The 16,410-nt window shown below is 34.9% G+C and overlaps 1 protein-coding gene across 1 annotated transcript; it reads right to left on the bottom strand.

Moving 5' to 3' along the window:
• Window positions 1-15,537: 15,537 nt before the first annotated feature.
• Window positions 15,538-15,999, bottom strand: LOC113002181 (uncharacterized). Its single transcript, XM_026129228.1, has one exon. It carries the CDS (start codon window positions 15,997-15,999, stop codon window positions 15,538-15,540), a length of 462 nt encoding a protein of 153 aa, XP_025985013.1.
• Between the last annotated feature and the right edge of the window lie 411 nt (window positions 16,000-16,410).

Genomic DNA, 16,410 nt, shown 5'->3' with positions numbered 1-16,410 from the left:
TTACTTTTTATTAATTTTATTCATAACTTTTAGAGTGTGACATTAGTTAAACTAAAAAAGATAAAATTTACAGTTTTTTTTAAAAAAAGATAAGATACATTAAATTAATTTATTGAAAATAAAATTCATAAAAAATAAACTTCTTTTAGAGAAAAATAAATAAATTCATATTTTATTATTTGTAAAAGTTTACACTAGATGTTGTATTCACATGAGAATGTTGTCCACGCAATTTCTGCTTTTTTGTTGTTTTATTCCATTTTTGAGTTTCCTTTCCCATCATGCCCACGTGCCTTTCATGCCAAATGGATTAATAAAAATTGCGCTTTCCTTTATTGGTTTCGCCAGCTACAATGGCAAAACCCAACCCCTACCCCTATTTCGCTAGCCACAATGGTGAAACACCCCCATCGTACCCCTATTTCGCCAGCCACAATGAAGAAACACCACTGTTCATGTTGTTTCGCCAATTCGGATGGCAAAATACTTATAAAAAGGGATCCCCTAGTGAATAAGTTTTGAAACAGACCCTATTAGGTAATAAGTTTATAAATATAACCCTTTGAGGTCAATTAGCCACACTTTCATTGTTTTGGACCACCTTGTCTTTGTCGGGCCCTCTATTTCTGATTTTAAAAGCTTTAGTATTGTGGTTATGATTTGTCTCTGGTGTTGACACATTTTAAAACAATTTTGTAGACAAGAGAAGCAAAAAGAATGAACCAAAGTAAATAAAGTAAAGAAATAAAGACCTATATGAAAATATAAAGTCTAGACTAAAAACCTAATGGGCTTAAATAAGATATATGAAAATATAAAGTCTATAACATAATATTAACAAGAAACATAAATAAACAGTCAATAACATTTATGATATATTTTGACGTGCAAAAAATACTAATAATAATAACATTAATTAAAGGAACACAACATTTTTACAATCAAAATTTAGAGATGAAAGATTCATGATAATTATACCGAGTGATTTGGCACCAGACTATACAAATGATTTTGGCAAAGAGTCTTGTAATGTTGTAATCATTGGTTCAAGCAAAGTAATCTAGCAATAGCACCCATTTACGTAGTTAGTGAGCCACGCCTTAATTTTATAATATCAATGAATATAGACATATGCAAACTATAAGCATCCAATATGTATGTGTGCCAATCTATAAATAAGGTTTGTACCATTAAAGGCAGTAAGAGGAATGCTTACTTGAGTACCACAATAGAAACTAGGCTTCGCAGAGGGTAGAAATGGCTGGACAAATGGCTTTTGAACAAGAACAACCCTTGATGATCTGATAAAACGTTGAGTAGTATTGCAGAGAATGAAATTTGGCAAAAAATCACTTTGCATCTCAGACCAAATCTAGCATACATGAAGAAATAGATCAATGAAATTGCAGGAAACAGATCAAGTCATGAAATTATTCTTACCATTCAAATAGTGGTTTCAAACTTTCAATATGAGGATTCAATATTAAAAAAATAACAAGGAGACATCTAAATTAAAGTACATCTTTAGAGTTCAAAGGGACAAAACTGTGAGGCTAGTCGACTAGAAAATGATACAAGGGAATGTTCTCTTGCATCTCATTCAACATGAGACTAAAAGAGTCTACAGAAAGATCTCTAGCAATTCATGTGAATGTTTTAAGACATCTAAAAACTTCTCTAATTCCTGAAATAAGAAGATCAACACAGCATATAAAAAATATCAAGGAGGAAATGAAACTTACAACAATAAACCTCAAAGCATATAACTAACATTACACTTCTAGGATAGAAAAGCTCCTTTTTTATTTCTTATAATGCATAACAGTTATACTTATACAAGAGACCGACATAATTATAGATTCGACAGTATGCTAAATTCACCTATTCATGATAACACTATCCCGAGGCAAAATATTTAAATAAAAAGGAGTAAAGATAGTTCTGAACCAAAGCAAAACCCTAATTGAATTGATATAAAAACATCAAACGGCCAGCCCTGAACAATCCAGATTAGTGATGTAGAGAGATAAAAGAAAATAGCAGATTTACATGAACCGTCTTTGCATGTTTGTCAGGTATTTGATGTGTTTCAGCCTTTCAGGTACAGCTACGCAGAGAGAAACAAGCAAGCTAGCTAGCACACACTTAAGGGAATCCTATCCCCTCCCCATAAAGGTTCTCTATCTGATTAGTATTTGTTGTACTATAAATGCCCTATTATAGCTAGCACTAGAAACTTAGAAAGTAAATTTAAATTCATAAAATAATCAACAAAACAAATAATAAGTTAGCATTACCATGTTTGCTTTTCAGTTATTTTTGAATCATCATAACCTTCGTATGATGAGGACTTGCTTTCATTCTCAGTAGCATATACCATAAGTCCAAATTGCCAATATCCAAAGGCTGTAGGCTGAAACCATGCACACATGTAAGCACAAATCCATGTCCATGCACATGACTTAAACTAGCTAAAAAACATCAAAACCAAAACCAAAAAGAGATGAAAGGTGTGATCAAGGCCTGCTGGATGATATATTTAAGATATGAACACGGTCAAAGCTTCCCGGAGATAATCACTAGAATTGAAATCTAAAAAATAACAAATTATTAATACTTAATTTTAAACATAAAGAATTAAGTATTATTTTAATAATACCCAAATTATTTCCGCATTATTCAGTATCATAACTTACCTTATATTCTTCTATCTTAAGACCAGTAGCTGGAAAAAAATCAGCCCGTAAATCATTAGCTATTAACGGTGCACTGTTCCTTGTTCTTTCATAACTAGCATTCACAGTATCCTTATTCTTCAAAGCATAAATAAGTTTAATCACAAAATATTTTGAATAATAAAATAAATTTTATAATAGAGCGTACACGGGACAACTGCTGGATCATCTAATGTTCATGTCCTCCATTGGGAGCAATGCTCAGCTGATATTCAGTTGGCATAAACTAGATGTTGAGAACTTCAAGTTTATGAGTCTTGAATGCCAGAGGGAACTATCTTGGGATATAACAATTAGAGAACACTCATTTCCTTTTATTACTTAATCCAAATCATAAATGCAAGTGACTACAGCTAAATCCTAAGATACATTTTGTATGCAATCAAAACTTGCTACTTCACATGCTGCCAAATGTCAACCATAAAACATGGTAATAGTGCAATGGTTCCAGCTGATCACAAATGCAAAGAACAAGTACAAGAGGAAACCTAATCACATTATAATGTTCAACAAATTCAAAAATTATAATTCAAACTAAATCAAGTACCAGCAAATGATCCTACATGATAGTCAAGCAATTTGAATTGCCAATGCAAAACCATAGACACAAAAAATATTCCAAACAAGACTAACTTAGCATAGTTTCTAGTACTAAACAGAAACAAAAAAAGAAATCAGAGTTCTCTTGCATACCAGTGCCTCCACCTGTTTGAGCTGGTTAAGAGAAGTTATTTGAATAATTATTTGGGTGGTTAGCTTAGATAGGAGAGTAGAAGATGATTCATTATGTTTCATGATATGAGAACAAAGTATAACTATCAAATGGGGAAAAAAGCACCTTACATGTATACCTAACTCCTTCATAATCAAAATCTGTAGCAGCCTTCACCTGGTCAGTTGGTAATGGAGGCTGATACCTAATTATATGCAATATGTTACCTTTTACAGTTAACATGTACTATGATTAATGTTATCTATAGTGCAGCTATGTGTTTGGTAACATTTCCACAGTTATGCATGTGTCTCTCTTATGCATATGGTGTGTCAGTTTCTGCATTGAGTATTGTATTTTCGGTGTGATTGAGAGGCCAGTGTATTGTGTATTGAGAGAAGTTACTCTCTGTGAGGGGACCTTATCCTGTGTTCTTCTTTTGCTGTCTGGTATCTATTGAAACTTTTTTTTTGGTAATTTGGGTTAATTCAGAAAAACTATAAATAACACTACCTAGTTAGCAGTAATAAAAGGATGCTATTGTTTCTTTTTGGGAGTAAAATAGAAAAGGCATGTCAAAATAGAAATGCAAAGATTGCTCCATTTCTTACTGTGTTGATTGTTGTTAACCAAGCTGAGGCAAAGAGCTTGCTGGAAAGACAAAAGTTGCTGCCATTGCAAATAGGACCACATAATTGTGAGAAAATTACTTAAAAAACAAGTGTCAAATTATATCACATTACCATTTTAGAGAATAAAATAATACAACATCGTCCTCATTAGATCACATTTTAGAAAAACTAATTTTTCAATGCACAAAAAATAAAAAACACTTTGATCATGGAATGTCAAAGTCAATTTTTCCCAAAAGTTTAGCTGGGAGGCCATTATCCAACCACTTTATCTATGCAACACTCATTTCAGTTAGATCTGATGCTTGTTATTAGAATTTATCACAGAAGAAACAAAAAAGAAAATAGCTGTGGAAAATTATGGTAGGAAAACCTACTCCACTTCAATTTCAATGTCTATCTCTTTCTCCCTCACTCCTCTTCTCTAAACTCAACCATGGCTTTTTCTCCACTTCGCTCACCACTTCATTTCCCCGAGCGTCCACTTTTCACTTCCATTCGCCCCATTCCAAACCAAACATTCATCTCCAACAACCCTCACCGAACACCACGAACCACACTCTCACTCGCTCCCATCACCCTCACTCCATCACTCACCTTCGCCTCAAGGTCCACACCCACACCCTCACCCTCCTCGAACGACAACATTGTCTCTAAAGACCTCATTCACGCATTATTCTGCTTCGTCGTTGGTTTCTCCGCACTCGCTGCATTCCACGCTCCTCCTCCTGCATTTGCAATTGCAGCTCCATGGACTTATTGGGCAAAGAGAGGCACCGTGGAGAAAGAGAGAGCCAAGAGTCACCGATACTCAGACTACACCGATAGGCTGCTTGAGACGATGTCGTTTCTGTTGAAAACCATTGACGAGGTTCAGAACGGGAATGGCGACGTGAGCGAGGCGGAGGCAACGCTGGAGGCTGTGAAATCGAAGAAGGAAGGGCTGCGGAAAGAGACTAATGGGAGGCTCTACCGACACTGTGGAAACGGTCCGGGGAGATTGTCGACGAGATATTGAATGTGATGTCAGAGTACAATAAATTGAAGGCGAATGTGGCGGCGAAGGAGAAGCAGAATGCGCTCTTAACCCTAATTGACATTTCAATTTGATGACTCTCCCTTTGCCATCTTTGAAGATTTTTAAGAAGGATGGAGGAGAATAATTTCATGGACGGTTTTAACAAAATCATCTTTTCAACACTACAATTTTTATAAAATCGTTGTCATAAATTTTTTGTTATTTAGCACATGATATTCAAAAACAATTTTCAAAAACTATCTTAAAATGTGTCTTAAAAAATTATTTTTTTAATAGTGTCTTTTCTCAAATTACAATGTTTGATTTGTTATAAGAGTGACATTATAAAATCGTTGTCATAAATTTTTTGTTATTTACCACATGATATTCTAAAACAATTTTTAAAAACTACCTTAAAATGTGTGTCTTAAAAAATTGTTTTTTTAATAGTGTCTTTTCTCAGATTACAATGTTTGATTTGCTGTAAGAGTGACATTGTCCTGTGTCATCATTGCTCTTGCATACCTTTTTGTCAATGGATTGAACTACCTTGAGATGGCACTTGCAAGCATCATGGTTAAACTATAAAAAGGGTCTAACAACTTAATAGGCCAATCAACCTCCATGGTAGAAGTGACAATCAATGATTATTTTGCACTTTTCCATGACACTGCTCCTCCAGCCAAAAGGAAGATGTACCCAAATGTAGACTTCCTTGAGTCCACGCATTTAGCATAATCTGAATCTGAGTAGCCAATCACTTCAAAGTGATCTGACCTCCTTTATGTGAGCATGTAATCCTTTGTGCCTTGTAAGTACCTAAGAACTTTCTTTGTAGCTTTCCAGTGATCTATTCTAGGATTGCTTTGATATCGGCCCAACATTCATATGGCAAAGCTAATATTCGTCGTGTACATGTTTAAGTATACATCAAGCTCCCAACAACTAATGCATAAGGGATATGTTTCATTTCCTTTCGTTCTAATTCATTTCTGGGACATTGCATTTGACTAAACTTGTCCCCTTTTTGTATTGGAATAATCCTGTAAAGTATTTTTCAATTCTGAATATCTCTAAAACTTTATTGATATATCCTTTCTGAAACAATCCCAACAATTCTTGTGATCTATCACGAAATATTTCTATTCCTATCACATAAGATGTCTCACCTATATCTTTTATTTCAAAGTTATTAGAGAGATACTTCTTTACATCATGTAGCATAGCAATATCATTAGTAGCAAGCAAAATATCATCAACATATAAGACTAAAATTACAAATTTGTTCCCGCTGCCCTTCATGTAGGTACACCGATCAACAGTGTTCTCTACATAACCATACAACGTAATAGTATCATTAAACTTAAGATACCATATCTGAAATCCTGTTTTAGTCCATATATTGATTTCTTTAATTTACACACCATATTTTCCTTTCCAATAGAAACAAACCCTTCAGGTTGGTTCATATAAACCTCTTATTCTAGGTCACCATTTAAAAAGGTAGTTTTTACATCCATTTGGTGAATCTCTAAATCATAATGAGCCACCAAAGCCAACACATTACTCAAAGAGTCCTTCTTAGAAACTGGAGAAAAGATTTCTTTGTAGTGAATGCCATCTTTTTGAGTGAAATCTTTGCGACGAGTCTTGCTTTATACCTTTCAATATTTCCTTTTAAGTCATGTTTGGTCTTAAAGACCCATTTACAACCAACTCATTTAGAACCTTCAGGCAATTCAACTAGATTCCATACTTTATTGTCATCCATTGATTTCAACTCTTCTTTCATCTCATTGAGCCACTTTTTAGAATAGTCACTTTCCATGGCTTGTCTAAATGAGACTGAATCTTCATCAATGCTCAATTCACATTCATGCTCAAGTGAATACACAACATAATCGCTTGAAATAGCTGACATCTTTTGCCTTTTAGACCTCTTTAGTGCTATTTCTTGCGCCTCTTTGTTCACTCATTGGCAAGTGCACTAATTCGTCCGAGTAGTAATTAAAATGGTAAGACTGAGTATCATATCCATAAGAAATTTCTTGTACATCAATGACACATATTCAGTTTGTAAACAATTTATAGTTGGAGTAATGTGAAATTCAGCAATTCATTCATGTCATAAAGTAAACTATAACAATTTTCTAAATTAAGAATGAATACTATAAATAAATGATGAGTTTAGTGAACGAAACAAATACCAAGTTGAATATGTCGGGGAGTATTCTACTGAACCCTCTCTTGACGTGATTATAAAAGTTTTTCTCTATTTAATATTATCCTAATGTTACTTGCACCTATAAATTTACTCTAACTGCAATTCCTCACATGAAAGAGCCTAACCCTCCTAGTTTCATCCTTGATTCCTCAACGAATTCAGTCTAAGCGGGTCGCATGACAAATTAGATGCAAACTGTACTAAATTACTTCACACTATTCCTAGAAATGAAGAATTTTAGCTGTTGTACCAAGTTATAAGGATTGATAGCTTTTTCCAACACTTAAATCCTAACAAAACATATAAATGGATGATCAGGCCACAAATATGAAAATAACCACAGATAGAAGCAAAGACACTAGCAATAATATTAAATAGATAGTTAGAATTTTTACATTAAGAGTCCTCAGTGGAAAACTCCCCAACAATGGAGTGTTTAGCCTTCCATTAACATAAAGAGCTCAACTACAATGGAAATACAAGGAGGAAATGGAGTACTCAAGCAAAAATGGGAGGAAAGCAGGTAGCTTGTCTTCTTTCAGCCTTAGCACTTTGTTTTTCGTCACTCACTCTGCATGTGTCATTTCCTCTCCCCCTTTCTTCCTACTTTAAAGACTTTTGGGCTTCTCAATTTACGAATGTGCGCTCAGCGAGCAATATCTCATTGAGTGAGAGTTAGTGACTGGGCACTGAGCGAACGTGGACGTGCTAAGCGCGAGAAGCGACAAAAGCTTCACTAGGCGAGCTATTTGCGCGATGCTCTCTGACTTTGTATTCTCTAGGGTTCTTCATCGCACTGGGCGAGTTGCCTTGGTGTTGAGTGGATTCCCCCCACTTAGTGAACATTGCGCGCTGAGCGCAACCTTTCAAGATGCACTTCCAATCTTCCTTGCTTAAAACCTAAAAAATTCAATTGAAAACACTATTAATCATCAAGGTGAAGCCTCCACTATATAAAACTCACAAGAAATCAGTTATTTAACAAATCTCACACAAGAAACCATAAAATTGGAGGCACATTGCTACTTTTCATCTACTTTTTGATGCATTTTGTGCTCTTGAATAGAAATTATCACTCTTCTATCACTTGTTCATTTGTGACTTGCACATTGTCTTTTGGTTCATTACCTATGTGTTCATCTTGTGGGTTATTAACGTTATTACGTTGCCTATGGGTGTTGTTTGACTGTAATACAACCAAAGGAAAAACATTTTCATGAGAAACTATAGGTGAAGAAGATTCACCATGAGTCTCTACAATATCCACCTTTTGTGATTTCTCACTCCCATTGAATTGACCATTCTCAATGAACCTAGCATTACCAGACTCAACTATTCTTGTGCTATGGTTAGGACAATAGAATCTATAATCTTTAGACTTTTCAGGATACCCAATGAAGAAACCACTAATGGTTCTTGCACCAAACTTCTTTTCATGTGGATTATACACCTTTACTTCTGCTAGACAACCCCAAACATGGAGATGCCTTAAACTAGGTTTCCTTCCTGTCCATAGTTCATAAGGGGTCTTAGGAACTACCTTACTACGAACCCTATTATGTAGATACACAATGGTCTTTAATGCATGCATCCACAAAGATAAAGGTATAGTACTATAACTCAGCATAGACCTAACCATATCCATTAGAGTACGATTCCACCTTTCAGCCACACCATTTTGTTGTAGTGTGCTAGGCATAGTATATTGTGCACATATGCATATACTTTCAAGGAACTATGCAAATGGACCTAGACATTGTCCACTTTCATTAAATTTGCCATAAAATTCACCACCTCTATCAAACGTTACAACTTTCACTTTCTATCTAACTGTCTTTCCACCTCATCAATGAATACCATTAAGACATCCACTGATTGAGACCTTTCATGCAGAAGATATAAATAACAATAACATGAAAAGTCATCAATAAAGGCAATGAAATACTTTTCACCACCCCAAGATGGAACGTCAAAAGGTCCACAAATATCAGTGTGTATCAATTCTAAAAGTTCATTACTTCTTATAGCATAATCCTTTGATATTTGTTTAGTTTGTTTTCCTTCAATACAATCTAAACATATATCCCAATCACTAAAATCCAATTGAGGTAAAATTTCATTTTTTTCATTAACCTCATTGCCCTTTCTTTAGAAATATGACCTAATCTTTCATGCCACAAATAAGTAGAACTATCATTATGCACATTACACTTGCTACTAACATCACATTCAACATTAAACAAGAATTCTTTAAACTTTATATCAAGATTGAAATAATACAAGCCATCTACTAAAGTACCAGGTCCATTATAGTACATATTCTTAAACATAGAAAATGCTTTGTTTTCAATCTTGAAACTAAATCCTAATCGGTCCAACTTTGCTACATATACTAAATTTCTAGCACATCCAGGTACATAGAGACATCCTTCCAAATCTACATGACACCCAATGTCCAAGATTAATTTGTATGTTCCAATGGCCTCTATTCTTGCCTTCATTTTGTTTCCCATGTAGAGAAACTTTTCAGTTCCTTTTATCGTTTGGATTGAAAGGAATCCCTGCATAATATGTGACACATGAGTAGTTGCTCTAAAATCAAGCCACTAGGCACCTCAACAAGATTTGATTCAAAATTTACAGATATGTAAAATATACCTTCCTTTTCAAACTGTTTCTTTCTTTTCGAGAAGTCCTTCTTGAAGTGACCACTCTCTCTATAAAAGTAGCACTTCTTTTCCTTACAGACTCCTCCATCTTTAACCTTTAAGTTGAATTTTCCTTTGCCCTTCTTACTTGGCTTGCTCTTGCTAGTACTGGCTCTATCATGAGCCATGAGATGAATTGAGTTGTCCTTCATTTTCTTTAATCTCCATTCCTCTTGAATTAACATGGCCTTAATTTCTTGAAAATTCCATTTTTCCTTAAGAATGTAATAGTTCACTTGAAATTGGCCAAATTCAGCAGGAAGAGAGTTCAAAATAAATTGTACTAGAAAGGACTCACATACTTTCATCCTTATGGCATTCAACTTTGCTGCTAGATTATCCATTTCTGTCACATGATCATGAATTGGTTGAGACCAATCAAACTTTTTTTTTCTCAGCTCACTTGATAAATTCCCCCACAATTGACTTCTCATGTGTTTGGGAGGCAATGACTAATTCTTTAAAGTACTAAAATTCATTTAAGAGACTAATATCTTATAATAGATATTTTTTCATACACACAAATATAAACATTGAACGATAACCACGTGTTTAAGAGTAAAAAAATAAGATTAACCCTTCAATCATATCACATGATATTTTGACATGAGTCCTCCAGAGATATCATTTAGTACTATTATTACATAACAAACATACACAAAAAGAAAAAATAAGTGCATTCAAACTATGACTTATTAGTAGAGTGGGAAGGAGGAATAGAACACTTCACGTGACATGATGGAATGTTGGGGTGGCATTTTCATGGATTTGGTCATGGCATGGGATGCCATTAGATGATAATGCTCATGTGTACCAAATTTTATGCTGACAAAAACAAAAATCTCCTGTTGTTTGAAACTAGGACCTAGTCACTTCATGTTTCCTACATCTCTCTTTGGGACATACAACATGCATCCACCTAGCTTTATATTGCAAATCAAATGGCCAAACGTGTAACTTCTATAAGCCAATTATGTAAATTCGTGAAAAGGGGAGAAATATCTTTTTTTTTACAATAGAAAAATAATTTGTTATTAACTTATGATTTTTTTGTGTTTTGCCAGCATCGTTATTAAATATCTTAATTCCATATAAACTTAGTATCTGTTAAATTTTATTTTACAATATATACCCTATTCATCCTTAACAAAAATTATTCGATCTAATTTTTTAATTTAAAAAGCTCACTAAATATTCCCTCAAGATTGTAAACATTAGACAATTTTCTTTAATTATTTTCTCTATTGGAATTTTTAATAAACCTTATAAAATACCAAATAAGCACCAAAATACATTACGTCAGATTATCAAGAGACTTTAAGGAATACCTGGATCCATAGAGCTTGATCAACACGCAATGGAATCTTACAGCGGTCACGAACAATTGGTTTAATAACATTCCTCAACCAAATCACCTTCTTCCTTATGGGACCTTCGTTTTCTCTTCAAAAGGGGAAAGGAGAAAACTATTTCTTGATTTGGTGTATTAGGGACCACAACCATGCCTTAGGTTTTAAACCTATTAAGGTTCCCATTATCCCCTAATGGGCCAAACTGGTTTCCGCTCATTAAGCCCATATCAATTTTCTGTTAGCAGTCCAATGGGCTCATTGAATTAGATCACTTTATATTGAACCCATCTAAATGTAAATAATTAATATAAATGTTATAATATAATATGTAGCCCATATTAATTAATTAGGAATTATAAAATTTCTAACAATCTCCCACTTGGACTTCATATTAACCTTAGACATTTATATCACAAAATTCTTTAGGCGCGGAACCATATGTTATTTACTTTTAGACTCCTTTTATACAATCTAATTCATCTCATATAGCAACAGGAAACCACTGCAGTTTTCATCATAATTCAACATGACTAAGCCACAATGATCACCACTGTTACTCATGCTCAATGATATAGATCAAATATGGATAAACGGCACGGAAATTACATACAATATGATCTTAATCATGTTTGTTTCCAACTAGTCCAAACTTTATTCTTTATAGAGATCAATCCAAACTGCAATACAAATATTGCACACAAAACAAGCTCAGAATAGAATGATAAACATCAACTTTATTTCTACAGAAAATCCAAACAATACAAATATCTAGAAAACATAAGATATAAAACATAAATAGGATTCCTACTAAACTAAGGTACTGTTAGGAACTACACCCATATGAGCAGTGTGCTCATGAAAAACTCTAGGTACCAAATCTTTAGTAAGTGGGTCAACTAGCATGGAATCAATCCTTATATGTTCTATGAAAATCTGCCTATTTTGAACTCTTTCCTTCACAACCAGAAACTTGATGTCAATGAATTTTGACTTGGTTGTACTCCTATTGTTGTTGGAGTAAAGAACTGCAGAGTTATTGTCACAATAAATTTTCAAAGGTCTTTCAATGCCATCGACCTCACGCAAACTAATGACAAAGTTTCGCAACCATATCCCGTGATTAGATGCCTCAAAACAAGCAATGAACTCCGCAGCCATGGTTGAAGAAGTTACAAGAGTCTGTTTAGCAGACTTCCAAGAGATAGCTCCTCCAACCAACATATATATGTATCCAGAAATGGAGTATTTGATGTCTTGACATCCAGCAAAATCAGAGTCTGAGTACTTGATGATCTCCAAATTGTTTGACTTCTGATATGTAAGCATGTAGCCTTTAGTTCTCTTCAAGTAACGCATTACGCGTTTCACTGCCTTCCAATGCTACAATCCAGGATTACTCAAGTATCTGTCGAGAACTCCTACGACAAATGCTATGTCGGGACGAGTACAAACTTGAGCATACATCAGACTTCCTACTGCTGACGCATAGGGAATCTTCTGCATCTCAGTTCTTTCAAGGTCATTATTGGGGCATTGTTTGAGACTGAATTTGTCTCCTTTAACTATTGGGGTATCTCCTGGTTTGCTATTTTTCATGCCGAATCTATCAAGTACTTTATCGATATAGCTCTCTTGTGACACCCTTGGATACCTTGAGAGCAATCTCGTAGTATCTTAATACCTAACACAAAAAAAGCTTTCCTAAGATCTTTCATTTCAAAATTTTTTGTTAGAAATCTCTTGGTCTCCTGTAAGAAGCCTATATCTCTGCTAGCAAGCAGTATATCATCGACATATAATACCAAGAATATGTATTTACTCCCACTGAACTTATGATATACACAATCATCAACTACATTTGTCTCGAAACCATATGAAGTAATGACTTGATGGAACTTGTAATACCATTGACGGGAAGCCTGTTTGAGACTATAGATGGATTTCTTTAGTTTGCATACCATGGACTTTGAGTCACCTAACACAAAGTTTTCTGGTTGCACCATATAAATTGTTTCTTTAATGTCACCATTTAGAAACGCAGTCTTAACATCCATCTGATGTAGCTCTAAGTCAAAATGAGCTACCAGTACCATTATAGTTCTAAAAGAATCCTTTGAAGATACTGGAGAAAAGTTTTCTTTATAGTCAATGGCTTCCTTCTGCGTAAAGCCTTTAGCAACTAGACGAGCCTTATATCTCTCGATATTACCCTTTGAATCCTTCTTGGTTTTAAATATCCATTTACAACCAATAGGTTTCACACCTTCAGGCAATTCGACTAGATCTCAAACTTCATTGTCTTTCATAGACTTCATCTCATCTTTCATGGCATCAATCCATTTTTTGAGAGATAGAACTGCACATAGCTTGACAGAAGTTGATTGGATCATCCTCTGTTAAACTAACGTCATCCTCATGTTCTTGGAGAAATATAATATAATCATTTGAGATTACACTTCTCCTCTCTCTAATGGATCTCCTTAATGACACTTCTTGAGGTTGTTGAGGTTGCTCTAAAGGTATTTGAGGGAGAACCTCATTTTTGTCTTGTTCTGGAACAATGTAAATAGTTTGAACATTGTCTTCTATTACTGGAGTTGTGTCTTGAACAGTAATAGGTACGAGGACTTGATCACTGTAAATAACAGGTTCTTCCTCAAAGACAACATTCCTTATGTTCTCTTCCTTCTTAAACTCAACTTCCTCAAGAAATCTTGCATTTCCCGTCTCAAAAAAGGATCTTAAGGTAGGATTGTAAAATTTATAGCCCTGAGAGCGTTCAACATAGCCAACAAAATAACAGCTAATTGTTCTTGAGTCCAACTTTCTTTCATGTGGCCTATAAGGTGTGCCTCAGCCGAACAACCCCAAATCTACAAATGTTTAATGCTTGTCCTTTTACCAGTCCAAAGTTCATAAGGGTTTTGTTAACTGCTTTACTTGACACCCTATTAAAGATGTAAACTGCAATCTCTAAGGCTTCTCCCCAAAGTGACTCTAGCAAAGAAGAATGACTAATCACACTTCTCACCATATCCTTAAGAGTTCAGTTTCTTCGTTCTGCTACACCATTCATGCTAGGTTTTTCTGGCAAAGTGTATTGAGGAACAATTACACACTCTTTGAGGAAAAGCACAAAAGGTCCTGGACGTTGTTCTCCTGATCCATCATATCTGCCATAGTACTCACCACCACGGTCAGATTTGACAGCCTTAATTTTCTTTCCAAGTTGAAGTTCAGCCTTAGCCTTGAAAGTCTTAAAAAGGTCTAGGGATTGGGACTTCTCATGTATCAAATATAGGTAGCCGTATCTAGAGTAGTCATTTATGAACGTAATGAAATATTGTCCATTCCAAGAAGTTGTAGGAAAAGGACCACAAATGTTTGTATGCACTAGTTCTAAGACGTCTTTAGCTCTTTCGGCACCTAATTTCCTTATGTTTGTTCATTTTCCCTTTATCCATTCAACATAGACCTCAAAGTCTGATAAATCCAAAGGGTCAAGAATTTCATCCAACACAAGTCTCTGAATTCTCTTTTTAGAGATATGGCCTAAACGCTTATACCATAAGGTGGTTAAATCCTCATTCAACTTTTGTTTTGTACCACGTGAACTTATTTGCAGTATTTCATTATAGGAACTAACAACATCAAGCATGTAAAGATTATCAATTAAAGAACCAGAACCAACCATATTTGAATTTTGGTAGAGACTAACTTTATTATTTCCAAATGAACAAGAAAATCCAAATTTGTCCAAACTAGAAATAGAAATCAAATTCCGTCTAAAAGACGGTAAAACAAAGGTCTTAAATAAATCCAAATAAAATCCAGTTTTTAACTACAATCTAAAAGTTCCAATATCTTCCACTGCAACCTTCTTGCCATCACCCACAAAGATGAACCTTTCATCATCACTTGGCGACTGGCTCCACAGGCAACCCTGCATAGTCATACTTATGTGAGTAGTAGCACCAGAATCTATCCACCAAGTATCTTTAGGTACAAAAGCCAAATTAACTTCAGAACAAACTAGAGTAAGAAATTTACCTTTCTTCACACGCCATGCGGCATACTTGGGACACTCTTTCTTCATGTATCCCGACTTCTTGCAGAAGTAACAGGTAAATTCCTCATCCTTCTTTTGTTTCCTTTGCTAAGAAGTCCCTTCCGCAACACCCTTAGTCTTCTTCCTTTTCTTATTCTGAGAGGTCGAAGTCAAGTGAACACTTTCAATCCTATCTCTCTGCAGCCTCTCCTCTTGCACGCAATGAGATATAAGCTCATTGAGGGACCATTTGTCCTTCTGAGCATTATAGATCACTTTGAATTGCCCAAAGTGTGTAGGAAGTGAGATCAAAACCAAGTGCACGAGCAGGTCTTCACCAAGCTCTAACTTAAGTGACTTGAGTTTTGATGCGAGATTGGACATCTCCATAATGTACTCCCTTATGTTCCCTTTGCCTTTATACTTCATGGAGATGAGTTTAGCCAAAAGGTTACTCATCTCTGCTTTTTCATTTTTGGCAAAGTATTGCTCAATTTCCTCAAGGAATTTCTTTGCACTTTGACCCTTAGAAATAGAGCCCCGAAACGCCTCTGGAATAGAGTGTTTCATGATCATAAGGCACATTCGATTGGATTGATCCCACTTCTCAATTTTTACCTCATTAGAGGTTTCCGGAGTGGAAATGGGTCATTCTGTCCTTAGTGCCAAGTCCAAATCCATACAACCAAAAACAATTTCTACGGTTTCCTTCCAGACCTTAAAATTTGTCCTATTCAGCATTAGGATAGAATTCACTTAGGCAGTAACATTTGCAACACTAACAATATTAACTAAACAGAAAACAAAAATTAATAACATGTTCACAAATAATCAAGCAAGTCATATAAAGTATATATAACAAGACATGCAAATATTTTTCATAACATATCAATCACAAGATACCCATCACAATATTAATTCTAGTCTTTGGACAGAGAAATCAATTTGTAATTGGTACTCTCAACGCAATGATCAAATATT

This window comes from Glycine max, chromosome 1 (genome assembly GCF_000004515.6).
Source record: "Glycine max cultivar Williams 82 chromosome 1, Glycine_max_v4.0, whole genome shotgun sequence".
Lineage (NCBI taxonomy): Eukaryota > Viridiplantae > Streptophyta > Magnoliopsida > Fabales > Fabaceae > Glycine > Glycine max.
Note: the sequence above shows the minus strand (reverse complement) of the source record. Positions and strands in the feature narration are given on the sequence as shown.

Bases quoted from the DNA above. Each gene is read 5' to 3' on its own strand.
- LOC113002181 (XM_026129228.1), bottom strand. From the start codon at position 15,999: ATGAAACACTCTATTCCAGAGGCGTTTCGGGGCTCTATTTCTAAGGGT.